Here is a 12325-nt window from a genome sequence, read left to right on the forward strand (position 1 = left end):
GCCGTCCACTGATTTGCAAACCCTTTTGAAATTTAAATTTGAAAAAAATTCCCAGTCCACTGAGTCGACTTGGAAATACTTTCATCCACTTACTTCTCATAAGACTTTACTAAGCGTCTACAAATTAGTGTCATAAAAATGAATAAAAAAGACTAAAACATTTGGCTTAAAATAAATACTAAAAATGCAATAAATCAAGCAAATTATGCAAACCAAAGGAATGTAAACACAAAAATAAAACCACAGTCTTTAAAGGTCTTCAGATCTGAATGGACAAAATATTCAGAGAAAGGTATTTAATTGGTTTAAAAGGTAGCAGAGAGCAAACATTGGCAAAGTTCTTTTAACTTGATATAGCTCTAATGGTGATTTTTTTTCACTGAAAATAAAACATGTTTCTAAGGGGGTTGAACAGAGATGAACATAAAATCTGCATGTCAGAAAAGATAGTTTGTCTGCTCCAACTCCAAGGGCAGGACTACCTGTCCTGGGGTAGAGGGCAGGCAGAAGCGTCACATGGGTGCTGGCGGACAGCATGGGATGCTTCTGTCAGCTGTATTTAGGCCTTGTTCAGGCTACTGTGGAAATCCTGACTAAGCTGCAATCTGTTCTCTACCTTACAGAGACCCCACTGATGTTTTGCTTTGCTTGCTTAAGATGTATTGATTTGAATTGCCCAAAACATTTATTTTCCCTTTACAAACCCTGTAACTCTATCGAGGATCTTTTTGAATCGTATTGAGGCCAGCCAAAGGTAAAGACTATTGCACGTACTGACATGTAGAATCTATTGTAAATCATAGAGGTTTGTGGTGTTTCTTGATTTTCTGTGTTTGAAGAAAGGGCTATTTTAAGGGCAACAAAATTAGACCAGTGACATACCCCTCAAAGCCTTATCAGGACCCTGTAATATTCTCTGTATCCATAAGAATGTTGTGTGATATATTCTGCTATTGAATGGATGCCAAATATGACCACAATGCCAGACTTTTTCATTGGTGGCATTTTTACCACTACAAAATGGCCAGATCAATCAAACTATCGTCAGAGACTGTTCCACATCAGCACCCTGACTTTGTTGGGAGGCCAAACAACCAATGACACTCCACAGTAAAGGTAATTTCCCATGCTGGTGTATTTCAAAAAGGATGTCACACAAGAGGGCAGAGGACCATGGCTTTTTCCAATGCCTTGATTGATTTCCATATTATCACTAAAGAAATCTAGGGGGGAAAAGGAAAACCAAATATATTTTTTGAAGAGGGAACATAGGGAGGAGCAGAAAGATGAAAAAAAATGTATTGCCCTAAGCACAAATAATATTATTTCTGGGGTTTCCCATAAGCCACAGAAACGGAACTTTCCTTATCCTGTTATTACAGGGACTTGATTAGCAGAATTATGTGGCACAACAGAAAGGCAATGGCCTGGAGTAATCAGAGATTGAAATATAAAAAGGCTAAAATGTTTGTTTTATATCTATTCCTAGAATAGAGAATTATATGGTCAGTTGCCACTCCCCACAAGGGTCACAGCACAAAATACATATTGAGCAGGCAATCCAACAGGTAACAGAGGAAACTGTGAGCCCCCAGGTCCCTAGGATAAGGAAGCGTTGTAGGGTGGAGCTCCTGTGGCATGCAGCACTCAGAGACTGTGCACAAAAATAAAGTGTGATTCTTAAAAAGTGGCTTGCCATAAAAAAGTGGGATTGATGTTAACTACATGTGAGTGGGTCTGGTGAGAGTTCCCATCAGGAGTACAAAACCTCCTCCTGAAAGTCGGTGTAGTAACAGTAACCGTAATAATACAAACAATAATACTTGCTTTTGATTCAAACATTTTCACAGTAATTAATGCAGGGGGGTTGTGACCCGGATACACACTAGCTAGGCATCTCCCCAGGTCAGGTGGATCAGAGCCTGTGTCTCCAGGGATGTTTAGCTTACGCCTTTTACAGGCTTTCAGATTTGCTACCTTGCAGTCCACCTGTGTAAACCGCACCTAATAAATACCTTTCTCTATGTACAAAACATGAGATGACGGGTGGACACACGGCCGCGGAGGTGTCCTCAGTGGGCTGGGAGGGTGTCGTCCTAGGCCACACGAACGTGGGGCTCGTCTTCAGTCTCCTGGCCCAGGCTGGTATAGGTGACTGAAGGCTCCACCTGAGCTGTGGCTGGTAAGTCCACAACGGGTCCCGAAGGATTGCGGAACTGCTTGTAAACCCGGGGGTCCTGGGCTATGTATGTGGAGGTGGAGGAGTAGAGCACCAGGCCGAGGAGGATGGTGAAGAAAGACAGGAGATAAAGTCCTGAAAACTAAACAACACAACAGCCAAGTCACTTAGCAGCCAGAGCAGAAGCACTTACACATGAATGATGCGCAGAGACGGGAGCGGAGCCGTGACAGGCAGCTTGATGAGTCGGCCAAGGATCTTGATGGAAGGTGAATGTTCTCTTCTACCCTGTCTTGGTCTTATTGATTCTCCTTATCTTTTTTCTTGACTCTGTGGCTAACACAGAGGAACACTCAGCTAATTGTCCCTAAAGCTAATTGTCCCCATCCGAGTACCTGATGTGAGAGAGAGTTAATCACGAATTAAAATACAAGTTAAAAGCAAAAAACTCTCCAGTATCACTCAACAAAGAGTTGGTTGTTTGTGACTTCATTAATCACGGAAGAAATAGAGATATTCCACTTAAGGTTGTAATGAAGCCATAAACACCGAGTGCCTCACTGACACAGCTGCATCAGGCACTTCTGTTTCACCTTAATCCAATTCAGACACTATTTGTCTTCTGAGTAGGAATTGTTATTGACTTTGGTAACTGTCTTTGCAAGATTAGATTATCCTTGGATAGAAAGAAATAGTATAACATTTCATTCTTGCTCCACTAATTTAAAAACAAAACCAAATAGGGATGGATATATAGTATTCTGTTCCTAAACTACTGCTCGACAACTCATAGAGTTTTGTGGTGAAAAAAAGAAAATATTGGTGTATACAACTTCCCCGAGAATTTACATATGTTTTTAAAAAAAAAACTACACCTTCTGGGCCTTCTTGAGTAGTTATTCTAGAATTATTTGAGTAGTTAGTGGGGGAGAGGGAGGTAACAGTATGAGTGTTACCATTTCTGTTGTTTTATTCATTCATTCACTGCTTCATTCAACCAATAGTTTTCTTCTATGTCTTCTCTGTATCAAACTTTGAACTACGTGCTGGGGAAAGAGAAATGAAAACATATGGTCCTTACCATCAAGGACTTAATAGTCTCAGTGGAGAAACAGAGGTACAGATAGATTAAAACAATACAATGCACTTATGGCCTGGCAACTCCCATTGTAGTTGACAGCTGTTGTCCCAGTCTTGACTACATCTTGCATCCATTGGGAAAAAAGGATCAATTTGATTTTCCTATTTTATTTTGTATGCTCATACTGTAAAAGAACTAAAAACTGGTAAAAAAAAAAAAAAAAAAAGACAAAAATTAATTGGAAGCTGGAAGAAAGGAAAACAGGAAAAGGATCCAGAGAGTCTATAAAGTTAAGTTGCAATGCTATAATAAAGAGTTAAAAGGTGGCTATAATGTTCAATAATAGGAAAGGCGGTTTTGAAAATGGCACTTAGAAAAAATATTTCTGTGGTTAAAAGTTCCTGCTATGATGTTTTGTTTTGTTTTGTTTTTTACCTCTCTGTCTCTGTCTCTCTGTCTCTCTCTGTCTCTTTAGCAGCAGCAAGGTAGTTAAGACTAAAGATCACTTTCTGATTTTCTACAGCACTTCTCACTCTGTCCTGTAAGTCCTTTATCCTTCACACTCATATGATACTACTTTCTCAGATGGATTTGTATACTAGACTCAGCTTGTAACAGCTTCACTTAATTAGTTTGATTAATTCAGTTTTTCCCAGTGAAAATAATTTTTTTCTTTATGAATTTGTTTGTAAAACAAAATGGTAGCAAAAGAAGACTATTAACTCAGGACTGTTGTATATGATCTCAGAAAACTTATTTACCCCCAAATTTGCTTCCTGAAGTTCTACGTTCAAGAGCTTCATCCTTTACCTGAAACTTTGGCAAATGAAATGAGTTTGTTCCTAACATTAGCAACATTTCAAATATTTTGTTAATGACTCTCATTTTCAAAAATCCCCTCATGCACCTCCAGTTTCCAGTGAGAACTTTTCAGGTCTTGGGTGTGAGGCCGCCCCTGTTGCAGCAGATGAAGGTCGAGAGATTAAGAATGGGGCTCTGAGATTAGAACTGCATTATAACCACAAACAGGATTCCAATCTAGCCCCACTCCTCTTTGGCTGTCATTGTGGGCAACTTTTTTCCAGGTCCAAGTTTCCTTATCAGTACAGTGGGGATAATAATTGTACCTACTATATAGAGTTGTTATAAAGATAAAATTAGGTAAAGCATGTGAAGCACTCATCCTACTGCCTACCTCGCAGTGAGTATTCAACCTACATTGGCTCCATTGTTATTATTATTACAGCACTATCTTATCATCAATGACTATACATATAAGACTGTTACAATACTCTTATATAATCATTGATGAAATTGCCTTTCTCCTATAGTCCCTTGACTATGGGACTGTGTCTTTCTTGACCAGTGTCAAGTGCAGAGCCTGGCATAGTGTAGGCATCTACTAAGTGTTATTTGCTCTTTGTTTACATTTTGAATGAATTAATGAATTTAATTAAAGTTTCAAACTAAAGAAAGAAACCATAAAAAAATCAGCCTGTACCAATAGTGTATTTCAAATGTTTTAGCTTTCAACTCAGTCTAACGTCATCTCTCATACATAAAATGCTAAACAAAGACTCCTTGAAAGGGAAGTTATAGCACTGATCCTTAATCATTGACTCCAAAAGTCATCTTCAAACCTGTGATCAGTTAGAGGAGAGTGATAAGACGATGAATTGGGAGGAGCAATGCAGAAGGCAAGAGTCTGGGTAGAAGACTGTAGGCTGCTGACCAGAGGACCGGCAGAGGAAGTTTCATAAACTTGAGGTGGACAGGATTTGGCAACTGAAATAATGTAGAGACAGGAAAGGATCTGATACAGGGTATGAGAAGGATTTGAATTCCTCTCAATTTCTAATTTTGGCTCCTATATTCTGACTTGATCAATATGACAAAGATTTTAATAGCCATTTTATGTAAAGCTAATGCCTTTGCCAGTGTAAAAAATAATATCTGAATCAATCATTTTTGGGGCATGGAACTATCAAGTTGAGTGATAAAACCACTACAAAGTGTTTTCCTGGGACACAGCTTTAGAATGACAACACATACCTTACTTACAATGCATTTCCATTTAATCATACAGAATTCACTCTAAAATTGTTCAAAATACAGACAGAATGGAATTTGATACGATAGAGGCATCTTGGAAGTCACCCAAGGGGTTTTATTAATAGTCGGTAGAGAAAGTTTTCACTTAACACACAAACCCAAAATGGGAGCAGTAACGCAAGCATTAGATTAATCCGGAGAAATATTGAATGTTAAAAATAATTACAGAAAGGCTTTGTATTTTAAAAAGTAAGAAAAAGTTTCATTTTTCTCCTCTTTATAGATTGATAAGAAAAAAGAAAATTTAACAGGGGTAACTAATTGGATGACCCTCAGTTCTGGATGCTGCACTTATCCTGATAGGGCAATTGTTTAAAAAAACCAATCAATCAAACAAAAATTCTGTATATTCTAGGCTGCTTAATTTGTTAACTGCAAAGAAATACTCATGCCTAGTTCCTGGAAAGCCATCTCCCAGTGACAGATAAGGTGAGTTTCTGGTAGAGGTTTGCTGCCTCCCTTTAAGAATACGGGCTGCTGTCTGAAGTGTACTCCGTGGTCCTCGCCACAGTCAACTGCAGCCCATCATAAGATGCTGTGTGTTCGGTGCTGCACTTCTGCCTGCATTTTATCTGACTTGTAATTTTGACAAGCTGAAAAAGGATGCACCCTTTCTCACTACCACACTGCACACACTACTGACTTTTCTCTTGCCTTTTCCATCTTGACCGGTCTCACTGCTAGCAAGGATCAGAAAGCAGTTGCTGTAAATAGGAGAATGTCTGCGTGTTGCTTAAAGCAATCTGACTGGGACACGAGCCATTAATTCAGAATGGGGTGGCTTGGAAGACTGATGATAAATCTGCACCAAGCTCTTTAACCTCCAACTAGGGATGAAACCTAGCTCTTAGCCAGCTGGCATCTCAATATAATTACTAGTTAGCTAATGGGACATTCAGCACATCAGTTAGCGACAGACCAAATTTTCATTTTAGTTTTGGTATTAAGCATCTAAGTTGAGTTTTAATAAACGAATGACTTTAATGGGCCTAAATCTATACAAGTAGAAAACCACATGGTTTGAAAGCTATTTCAAAGTATATTTATAAATATATCAACTACACTATGTGAGGAAGAGGTCAGTTTTTAAGGGAGGTATTCTTTTTAGGTTGACTAAAAGATGGCAGGGGTAAGCAGAGAAGAACGTGGGCAACTGCAGAGAGGCGTGAGGTAGGGCATGAAGTGACTGTGGGTTAAAGCTCTACTTTCACTGAATGTGTGTACCAACTGCCTCTACATGGAGGGCCTGGTTTTGCCTTCTTTCCTGGAGAGTGCACATTAAAAGAGGCCTTTTCTGCTGTATGCCTCTGTGTAACATGGCTTTTACAAGGTTCCTGATGTTAGACTGGTTGTTTTTGCTCAGTGACTCCACTTGGGCCTATTAATGACCAGAACTAATTTTGATTTAATAGATAATGAAAAGGTAAAAGATTCTCTTAGTTCTTAAAGAGAGATGTATGGCAGTTCTGTCACCAAAAAAAAACAAAGGTTCGTTGGAATCAGAAACTATGTCGCTTGTGAGAGGTGGAAGAAAGACCTGGAAAAGAGCAGTTGGTGGGTTTCCTAGGAAAGTGGGGTTCAGGGGGATGAGACTTGGGTAAAGCTCCTGAAGTTATTTGAGAAGAAGGGGAGATTTAGATTTAAATCCAATTTAGGTCTAACTTGGAGAGCCGAGGAAGCTCAGAGAAAATACAATTGGAAGGAGGGAGAAAATAAGGTCAGATTAGAAAGAAGAAAGATACAGGCAAAGAAGATTTCTCAATAGCTAGGAGGAAACAGGACTGAAAAACTTGGAGAGCCCCCTTCCCCCATATAATTCTTTTCTAAATTTACCCAGCACGTATTTTTCTCTCTTTGTCTCTCTCTTTTAGTGTATACACACACACACACACACACACACACACACACACACACACACACACACATCTATGAGCCACTACTGCTGACCTGATAGGATCCGCCTTCTGAACTTTTCTTGAGAGAAGCTGAGTAGCCTGAAAGAACACCACCCCTGAAGGTTTCTCATGTAGAGCAGGTGAGCAAAGGAGTTGAAACTGGTCTCTCAACTGCATAAGGAAGCTTCTCAGAAATGAATTCAAGGATATTTCTAATTTGCTTTAGACATGGCTTTTGACATGGAAGTATTTCACGTATACAAAGGACATGTGGCCACAATAATGATTTCCTTTCTAGTTCTTATTCAAGTTTATTCTTTTAAACAGACACAGATGTAATCAAACCTTTCCACATTTTAAACTCTTTAGCAGAAAACATCTAAGAAGGTAGAGTCTGGGAATCTACAAATTTAGCAGTTGCTTCAGAAGTCAATGCAATCATGGGTCAGTAGAACCATGAAAGCAGTGACTGGTCATTCCCAAGGTTATATGCACAGGCTGGTACAGGTGAGGTTCAAGGGCTGCTGGGAAGAACTTCCATGCAGAGAGATTGGCCTGGCAATTTCAGCAGCAAGTTATGCCTGGGAAAAATTAGACTTTTAATTAAATTTGGGAAACTGTCCTGAATACTCTGCTGTGTAAAACAAAGTGTCTTCTCCCCTATACTACCAGACTCCATAATATAAAATGCACATATAAAGCCAAATCAACTGGCACATCTAACCAAGATTTCTAGACTCAAAGGAATAAATAAGCCCAATTCTGTTTCAAACAGAATCAGATTACACAGTTTGGAGATCTTAGGTACCAGGGTAATTTAAAGACATAACAGTGACGAAGTTAAGCAAAATACCAATTAAAAGAATGAATCATGGGACTTCCCTGGTGGCGTAGTGGTTAAGAATCCACCTGCCAATGCAGGGGACACGGGTTCAAGCCCTGGTCCAGGAAGATCCCATATGCCGCGGAGCATCTAAGCCCGGGCGCCACAACTACTGAAGTCCGCATGCCTAGAGCCCATGCTCCGCAACAAGAGAAGCTACAGCAATGAGAAGCCCTAGCACTGCAATGAAGAGTATCCCCCGCTCACTGCAACTAGAGAAGGCCCACGTGCAGCAATGAAGACCCAACACAGCCAAAAATAAATTAATTAATTTAAAAAAAAGAATCCATTAATTCTTCAAAAAAAAAAAAAAGAATGGCTCATAATTAAAGATAATGCTGCCATCGTGGAGTTTTTAAGTCCAAATATTATGGGTAGGTAAAATTGGATTTTGTAACTAAAAGGGGAGCCCAAGGTCTCTTGGGTCCCCACTTGATATGTGGGTTGAAAGGTGGACCCTGTGGATCACAGCCAATCTGCTGAGTGTCCTGGGCCAGGAGGGAGAGGACAGCTCACCAATGAAAACACGTCTCTCAGCAGCCATGTGAGTATCAGAGGGCTGTGGACCACACCTTGAACCTGGGAGTGGAACGGTGGGGAGAGAACCAGAGGCAGCTGGTCATTGCTGGGCAGGCTGTAAGCTGTGGCCTGGTTGGGATCCTGTGACAAAAGGCTCTGCCTGCTCCTGATCTATCGCTGCTGAATCTGAGTCAATTGCTATTCAGGGCAAGGAAACTAGACAGACCTGGCTCCACAGAAACACCAACATAAACAAGTTGGTACTTGACCTCCTAATTCCGGCTCTGCACTAACCTAACAAGATCATTTTTATTATTATTAAGGGCATTAAAAATGCAAAAGTTCTGCTTCTGAGTTTACTGAACTGGAAATAAATTCCCCTCAGAGGCCCAAGCTTTTTCAAATTCTTTGGACCTGCCTCATTATTGCTTTGTCTCCTAGTCTTGTCTCCTCTTATTTCTCTTCCTCCTCTTTTTTCTTCATTCTTTTTTGTTTTTAAGAAAATAAAAAGGGGCTAAATTTCTCTGGCTAAATATTGCAATATTTCTTTTTTCTAAGTCATAGCATGGAAAATACCAAATGTGGGCATGGCACACAATCTATCGACAGACACTGAAATTGGTTGTTTTTAGGGACTAAGAATACTGACCTCCACGCCTCCTTCCACATTCTTTCTCCAATTAGGAGAGAGGAAATAATCCCAAATTCATGCTAATCTAATTGAGACAGAAAATAAATCAATGAGTGCCTTAGTCAAAATGCCAAATGGTCTCTCTATCCATATCAGAAAACCAAGATATCACTAAGATTTAAAAACTTGGGAAACAACTTATCCTCCAAATATCATATTGTTAAGGAGAGAAGCAGCAACCAGGGCCCTTGCCCCTCCGTGGCCTGACACTGTCACTCGGGGCAAGGCTATGTCCCCCTTGCAATCCGAGTTCAGTTTATGAGGCCTTCTGTTTGGTTCGCAAAACCAATTCATTTGGCAGTACATTCTGTGCACCCAATCACACCTAAGGCCAATAAGGGTTCTTTTACAGGCAAATATCTTCCCCTGTGGGTAATTTCACACATGAGTACAGCAACAAGGAGCTAAAAATGGATTCCTGCCACTATCTTTTATATGACAGACATTTTCACTTGGTTTGATGAATTGTTAGAAATCCTCGTTCATGCAGATTTCTATTCTCTGCAGTCCAGCAAAAGACCTTCATAGCCAAGCCACAAGTGGAATAAAAGGGGGCTAGTCTGTGGGAATGTTTAATTATAGGCTCAGTTACACCAAAGGCCATTCGATGGCTCATTTACGTCTCCTTCCCACGAGTGGTTCTTATTATCACTAGTCAAGAAAGGATGACATTTGTGTGTGAGGTACACCGAGCAGTGGCCTTCACTCTCATGTTTGGAATCTTGCATCACATGAGATCTATTTTCTCTCTACACAGCACAGGGGTACACACTGGGCTGGAGTGATTTTGCAAGGGACTGAATTTTAAAGCAGGTGAAAGATCTTAATTTATGGAAGTGATAGTATTGCAGCTCAATACACCTCAAAGAACATCTGTTCCATTACAGTGGAATCAAGAGATGGAAATGGGAGTGGCACCACTCACTTTTTCCTAGGGATCCACTGGTAAAATTTTGCTTCCTGTCACTGCAACCTTTTGCTCTGCTGATCTAAAAGTCTTAGTTCCAAAGGGAGGAACATTTTCACCAGGAGACACACAATGATTCCACTGAACTGAAAGTTAAGATTGGCACCCAGCCACTTTGGGCTCTTCATGCTTCTCAATGAACAAAGAAGGGAGTTCTTGTCACTGCGCTGGCTGGGGTGGTTGGCCTCGGTTACCAAGGGGAAATTGGGCTGCTACTTCATGATGGAGGTAAGAGTACGTCTGGATTACAGATCTCCTAAGCATCTCTTTGTATTACCATGCCCTGTGATTGAAGTCAACGGAAACCTTCAACAGCCCAATCCAGGCAGGACTACTAATGGCTTGGACTCTTTAGGAATGAAGGCTGGGTCACCCCACCAGGTAAAGAACCACATGGTTGGCTGAGGTACTCGCTGACGACAAGTGGAGTAGAGAATGGGTGAGGGAAGAAGGTAGTTATAAGTACCAGCTACAGCAACATAACCAGTTACAGAAATGAGGACTGTAATTGTCACGAGTGTTTACTCCTTATTTTGTTATTAATATGGTTGTCAGTGTGTGTGTATAAAATATCTTTGTTTTCTCCCTTCTCTTATCCCCTTATCAGATAAGATGTATTGATTTTACATCATAGTATTTAAGTTACAGGACATCAAGGAGAAGAGTGAACATCCCCTGAGATGTTTGCATCCTTTTCTAGGGAAAAGGTTAGTGTGTTTTCAGTTGTGTGCAGGCTAGTTGTATCATGTTGGGCAAAAGTACCATCTTGTTATTGTCTTTATTTTGAGATTAAGTATGATTTAAGGAGATGTGTATATGGGTGCCGAGTTGAGAAGACGTAGACCTGTGACAGTTAATTTTATATGTCAGCTTGGCTAAGTCATAGTGCCTAGATATTTGGTCAAACATCAGTCTAGAGGTTGCTGTGAAGATATTTTTTAGATGAAATTAACATTTAACTCAGTGGTCTCTGAGTAAAGCAGATTACCCTCCATAATGTGGATGGGCTTCATTCAACCAGTTGATGGTCTTAAGAGAAAAAGACTGAGGTCCCCGAGGAAGAAGAAATTCTGCCTTTGGACTCAAGCTGCAACACCAATTCTTCCCTGGGACTCCAGCCTGCCAGGCTGCCCTCCAGATTTCAAGCTTGCCAGCCTCTACAATCACATGTGACACTTCCTTAAAATAAGTCCATCTCTCTATCTCTCTATCTCTAGATTGGAAGATGGATAGATATGACTATGTAGAGATAGAGATAGAGATAGAGAAAGATAGATACACACACACACACACACACACACACACCCTATTGGTTCTATTGCTCTGGATAACCCTGACTAATACAATTAACAACACATAAATCTGTTATATTAAAGGGCTAGATGCTGATATAAACTTTTATCACAATTTCTCTCCATGGCAAGTTTTAGAATTGGAGTGTTTAATGATATTTTCCAGGCAATATCAAGTGGTGGTTCACAGTACAAGCTCTAGAGTCAGAATGCTGGGGTTTGCATACCTGTTTGCCACCTCCTTGCTATGGTCTTGGACAAGTCCCTTACTTCTCTATACCTCTGGTCACACATCAGTTAACAAGGGATAATAATAGTACCTGCCATATGGGACTGTTGTGAGCATTAAATGAAATGCAAGTATAAAACTTTTGGTGCAGTTCTTGGCACATAGTAAATGTTCAATAAATGTCAGCTATATTGTTATCTTTATATCACAAGAAGTAAATGCTAAAGCAAAAATAGATATAAAAAACCTTCCTCAATAGCCCTCTCTGAAAACTTCAGCATAAATCAAGTTGAACTGAAAATGCATTTATAGAATTGGCAACTTAAAAGAAGAGACAATCAATCCATCTGGAGAGGAAGGCTTTTTTGGCAATGCAAATAATAACCCCCTGGCTTATAGGCTCAGTGTCTGGACATATTTTTCTTGAGTTTTCTTACAATGATAATTATATAAGTCCTCATAAATTCCTATTCTGCT

The 12325-nt window shown here is 40.0% G+C and overlaps 1 protein-coding gene across 3 annotated transcripts in view; it reads right to left on the bottom strand.

The window, feature by feature from the left end:
* Window positions 1-230: 230 nt before the first annotated feature.
* The window catches only part of SLC35F1 (solute carrier family 35 member F1), a 398845-nt gene continuing 386750 nt past the window's right edge, over window positions 231-12325 (bottom strand). The window contains exon 8 of one of the 3 annotated variants that reach the window (XM_059941968.1): window positions 231-2321. In XM_059941968.1, the coding sequence (XP_059797951.1) occupies window positions 2097-2321 (225 nt within the window). In that variant the 3' untranslated portion in view covers window positions 231-2096. Of the gene's footprint in view, window positions 2322-2395; window positions 2575-3165; window positions 3226-12325 lie in introns of those variants that run through there. The other 2 variants (XM_059941969.1, XM_059941971.1) reach the window with 2 other exon arrangements.

This window comes from Balaenoptera ricei, chromosome 12, assembly GCF_028023285.1.
Source record: "Balaenoptera ricei isolate mBalRic1 chromosome 12, mBalRic1.hap2, whole genome shotgun sequence".
NCBI classification, from domain to species: Eukaryota; Metazoa; Chordata; class Mammalia; order Artiodactyla; family Balaenopteridae; genus Balaenoptera; species Balaenoptera ricei.